Source organism: Zonotrichia albicollis, chromosome 3 (genome assembly GCF_047830755.1).
Source record: "Zonotrichia albicollis isolate bZonAlb1 chromosome 3, bZonAlb1.hap1, whole genome shotgun sequence".
In the NCBI taxonomy this organism is placed as follows: Eukaryota; Metazoa; Chordata; class Aves; order Passeriformes; family Passerellidae; genus Zonotrichia; species Zonotrichia albicollis.
Window position 1 is genome coordinate 69,842,864 of NC_133821.1, and position 4,749 is coordinate 69,847,612.

At 44.5% G+C, this 4,749-nt stretch overlaps 1 protein-coding gene and 3 non-coding genes across 5 annotated transcripts; all 4 read right to left on the bottom strand.

The window, feature by feature from the left end:
• Positions 1-427: 427 nt before the first annotated feature.
• Positions 428-4,421, bottom strand: RPS12 (ribosomal protein S12). Of its 2 annotated transcripts, XM_005493582.4 has the most exons (6): positions 4,314-4,421; positions 4,123-4,174; positions 3,589-3,705; positions 1,817-1,919; positions 1,255-1,356; positions 428-517 (listed from the first exon to the last, which is right to left on the bottom strand). In XM_005493582.4, the coding sequence occupies exons 2-6, from the start codon at positions 4,134-4,136 to the stop codon at positions 455-457; spliced, it is 399 nt and encodes a 132-aa protein (XP_005493639.1). In that variant the 5' UTR covers positions 4,137-4,174; positions 4,314-4,421; the 3' UTR covers positions 428-454. The 2 variants fall into 2 exon arrangements, with proteins under 2 accessions (XP_005493639.1, XP_005493640.1); XM_005493583.3 differs by lacking the exon at positions 4,123-4,174 and having other exon boundaries at positions 4,314-4,420.
• On the bottom strand, positions 857-991 carry LOC113460081 (small nucleolar RNA SNORA33). Its single transcript, XR_003381777.1, has one exon. It is a non-coding gene; the product is annotated as a small nucleolar RNA SNORA33 (small nucleolar RNA).
• LOC113460082 (small nucleolar RNA SNORD100) lies at positions 1,423-1,509 on the bottom strand. Its single transcript, XR_003381778.1, has one exon. It is a non-coding gene; the product is annotated as a small nucleolar RNA SNORD100 (small nucleolar RNA).
• LOC113460080 (small nucleolar RNA SNORD101) lies at positions 2,811-2,885 on the bottom strand. Its single transcript, XR_003381776.1, has one exon. It is a non-coding gene; the product is annotated as a small nucleolar RNA SNORD101 (small nucleolar RNA).
• Positions 4,422-4,749: the final 328 nt, after the last annotated feature.

Consider the following 4,749-nt stretch of genomic DNA (forward strand, 5'->3'; position numbering starts at 1 on the left):
AGAAATTCTGCAACATCTCAGAAGAATTGGGAAACAGTTAAGGCTGTTCTTCTCATTTGTCTCAGCAGGACCCAAATTATTACCACAGAGGCGCCAATACTTTAGGTAAGTTACTCAGAATCCTAGAAATACAGACCAAAGCACCAGCAAGCAAAGACAGTATTTAACTACCTGCATTATTGCAACTTGAATCTGTGCCATGTTCTAGCTGGTAACTTCTGGGGTAGAAGAGAAAACAAAAGTACCCAAAACCAGGAATAGTGGCAGGGATTCCCAGGATCTTTTTAGCAAACTGACTCAGTTAAAATACTAATAAACCACACCAACAAATGCAAAGTTTTTTGCATCTTCTGATGCTACACTCTGCAACTCAAAAGAACAAAGAACTCTTGTTCCACAGACACCAAACCATTAATCACACATACACTAGACTGGTTCAAAATTTATTTGCCATTCATTTCTTGCACTTGAAGTACTCTTCGATGACATCTTTGGCCTGAGATTCCTTGCCATAGTCCTGTAACACAAAACAACCCATTGTTAATGTGAAGACAGACCCATCCTAAATTTCACAAATTGTTTTTCATAAGGACAAATGGGATTCTGACACTTTTTCACAAGAAATTTCCAAATTTCCACACAAGTAAGCTCAAGCAATTTGCCAGTTTTCCCCTGCTCTTTAACAAGACTAGTCTAATAAAGTACAGCTCTATTGCATGCAAATGAATGAAATTTGACATTAACACCCACTGACAGGAATGCAAACAAAATCTTTTCTGCTTAAAGAAACTCAAAACATGTGAAAAAGTAGCATAACTATGAAAATGTATGCAGAAGGCACTAGTCTTCATTGAGAAGATGTAGCCATCTCTTGGGACCTCAGAGACCACAAAGTCTTCAAGGCTCGTACTGTGGCTTTACTTTGCCAGTGTTATTGTGAAATAAGCTCCACACAACATTTTCAAGTTGAGCAGACACACTGAACTGGCTTTTCTGTCTAAAGCAAAACTTCTATCTTCTAGGTAGGCCTTTCCTTCTAATGATTACTGCCAGGCAGGCATTGAGGACACAACTATTAACTCACAAAATGTACATGAGTAAATAAACATGACAGGGCCTATGATACAGGAAAGCAGCTTCTATTCACTATTTACAAAAAAAAAATTAGGAGTTGTATTTAACAGTTCCTTATCTAAAGCAGGTTTACTACCTATTTTCAGAAGTCAAGAAATAAAACAAAATTAGCAATCTTACTTTGACAACCACACAACTGCAGCCCACCACTTTGCGAGGTTTTCCTTCTCTGTCGATCTTGCAGAGACCCACCCATTCGCCGAGCTTCTTGTTGTCATCAACCTGTGCAGAGCATCACACCACATCAGAGCTTGCCATGCCCAGCACAGGCGGCTCAGCCCAGAAGCTGCTGTACTGTCAGAAGCATTGGGTAACGGATGGCTGCTTTCCTCACAGGCATCAGCAGAGGGAGCCAAAGTATCATCATCGTACAGCTTGAGCCTTCCTGGAGCCACAGGAATGGTCCTCCCGCCCTCCACTCCCAGCAGTAATTTTACTTATTATACAGGACACCAGAACTCACCTAAACTGTGCAAAATAACCAATCCACATCCCTTGCCATTTATACCCACAGGTTTTGCACTGTGGAAAAATGGCAATCACATAGAACTACAACAATCTGCTGCTAAGTTCTGCCTAGGCAAGCCATACACAGAATTACAATAGTGTTCTAAAGGTTCAGCTCTCTACATGCTGAAACAAGCAGCATAACTGTTCCAAACTTTTTTTTAAGTTCACTCACCTTTATTAAGTTGATCTGATGTTCTGCACAGAGTGCTTCAACTAACTTTACATATGTGGGTTCATCACAGTTTGAAGCCAGAACACAGAGATGGGCTTGGCGTCTAAAGAAAAAGAGAACTGACAGATGTTACTTCAGGCACCAATTAAAATTTTTTGATAAGCAAAACAAAAAACAATTGCATTCAGCGCATGCATTTCTAGAGAACCATCTCCTATGCTTCAACTTTTGGTTATGAGACACCATAAGCTTTTGAAATAAGAAATATACTTTTGATGCGGTTTGTCACTTTTAATGTTTTTTATATATACATTACAGGCTATTCATATATTGTTAGCTTTATCTTCAGATTCTATTCCTGCTTTGAAAGCTTCTAAAAACCCCACTAAATAAATTCTCAGCCATTGGAAAAAGTCTGATGACTGCATAAACACCAGGTACCCTACAGAGCTGTCATTGTTACAAAGCAACCAAGTTACAAGTGACTTTTTCATATTTACCACAATTATAGCAATGTAACATGAAAATTTTAATTACTAACACTTGAATGTTCACACCAAGGTGTTTTTAAGTTCTTTAGAACAATCTTTTCTACTTACGTTCAGAGAAGCTGTAATGACAGGGCCCCAATTCTAATTAGGATCTTTGTATACTGTGGTACAATGTTAAGATACCAAAGGGATACCTGACAACAGAGAGAGCTGAGTAGGTCTTCTATGCTTAACCTAATGAAACGTGACCTCTGCAAACAAGGTCACTTTTCCCTAAAAAGACCTTCTTTATCAGGAGTGCCACCAGAATGCCAGAAATGTTTCCAACCAAGAACCATTGCACACAAATGTGTAGAAGCCTCACACACACATCATCTTAAAACACAGTTTATAAAGCAGGAGCTGAAGTCAGAGAACTCACACAAAGCAGCTGTGAGCCATCTAAGCTCACCGGATTTCTCGGCCCTTGTTTAGTGCCTTGTCCCAGAGGTTTCTGCATACAGGTTTGTCAGACAGCAGTTATCACTCACAGGATGAGTGAAGGGGTATCCGACTAACTGAGAAGTCATCACCCAAACACTGTAGCTTTACATTTAAGCAGATTTTTCTTGCAAGGCAAGTACGGATTTGCAAATAAACACACACAGAGGTGTGTATGCATACCTGTATATACAGATATACTTTGCCCTAGAAAAGACCATAACTGATTACCCAATAACTGGCACAGAAGTTCAACATTGTTTCGATATTGCACCTTGACAATTTACTTACTGTTGCAATATACAAAAAAAAGGCAGCAAAAAAAAGTTCAAGAAAACTATGAATTTAAGGCTTTTTCATAAAAAAGAAATGAACTTTTCCAAGAAAAGTCTGAAATATATATTAACCCAATTAAAATCATCCAAAGTTTTGAGATTACTTCTTAAAATATAAAGTTCTTGAAACCTAGATTTCCATAGCCATATACAGCAGGCACGATTAAATTTTCTTCACAAAACCCATACACCCATATGAACACTCGGTGGCACTGGGGCCACAAAATTACAGAAATTAATACACCAGATCCTGCTATTCTTTAACTATTGAGTTTAGCTTTTATATTTTAATATTCCTCTTAAAGGCCCCAAAAGACAACAATTACTGGCAGAAAGCTATAATCTTGTGCAAGTTTAAACTGAACACGTGAACAAAATGGCCACTGCAGGTGTTCAATACACCTCATCACAAGGTCTCACCCAGTTTTACTATTCACAGCAGAGAAACTGGTGACACCACACTTACTTGTCCAAGGCTTTGGCTGCTTCACGGATACCGCGAGCAAGGCCATCGTGGATAAGTGCGGTCTTCAGCACTTCTTGCAGAGCGGTGTTAACATCCATTACACCTCCAGCAGTAATGCTAAAGAAAAGACACACAATGTTCTCAGCGTGCCAACAACTTTCAGCTACAAGCAAAAGCTTCCCGTTCACCTGCAAGCATCCGGCCATTAAAAAAGTACAGAAAAAAAGCAAGTTAAAGCACTACGCCAAAGGAAAACCAGACGAAGGACGAACTCGAAAGAAGCGAAGGCACTAAATCCTCCTGGCGAGCCACCGGGCCATGCTGCCTCCATGCTCCTTTGGGGAGGCGAGGACGCCATGCGCACAGCGGCCCTGCCAGGCGGACTCCGCGCCCGTCTCCCGGCCTGCAGGAAGCACGCAGCAGCACCGCGCCGGGGCCTGCACACGCGGCACAGCCAGAGCTCCCGAGCCGGACGCGCCACGGAGCGACCCGGCCCCTCCGCCCGCCGCCCCCGACGGCCCCGGCCCTGCTCACCCTTCCTCGGCCATGGCGCTCTCGGTGGGTGCGGTCCCCGCCTGGGTTCCTACTGCAAATACAGACACAGGCCGCCCCGGTGAGCGGCGCCGGCCGCCCCGGGGCCCCCGCCCGGCCCGCTCCCGCCGCGATGCCCCGAGGGCCGGGGGGATCCCGCCCGGCCGGGCCCCGGCGCCATCGCGGACACTCACCCGGCACCGCCGCGCGCCGCTGCACAGAGAGGGGGCGGCGCCGCCGCCGCGCGCTCTTATAGTGCCACAGGACCCCGGCCTGGATGCGCGCGTGCGTGAGCTGGGGCTGCCCGTCGCGGTGCCTGATTTTGGGCCTGCCTGCCCCGTGTCCGCGGCAGCGGGAGATTGGTGCAGGTTTGAAACCAAGAGCTGGGACGTGGTTCGAAACAGAAATTAAAGGATGAAACTGAGTAGCTGTAAGCAACAACTGCAAGGTGGCTTTGTCAAACAAATACTCTATGGGAGATACCTCTGCTGTTCCCAAAGGCTGACCCCAGCAGTAACAGCAGGGGCCCTTCCTCAAGGAAGATTAAATAAAGTCTCACAAGAAACTCGGTTTGCTACTTTCCTTTAGGGAAGGAACGGTGCCAGTTAGGTCTCCGAAGGAAAACTATCA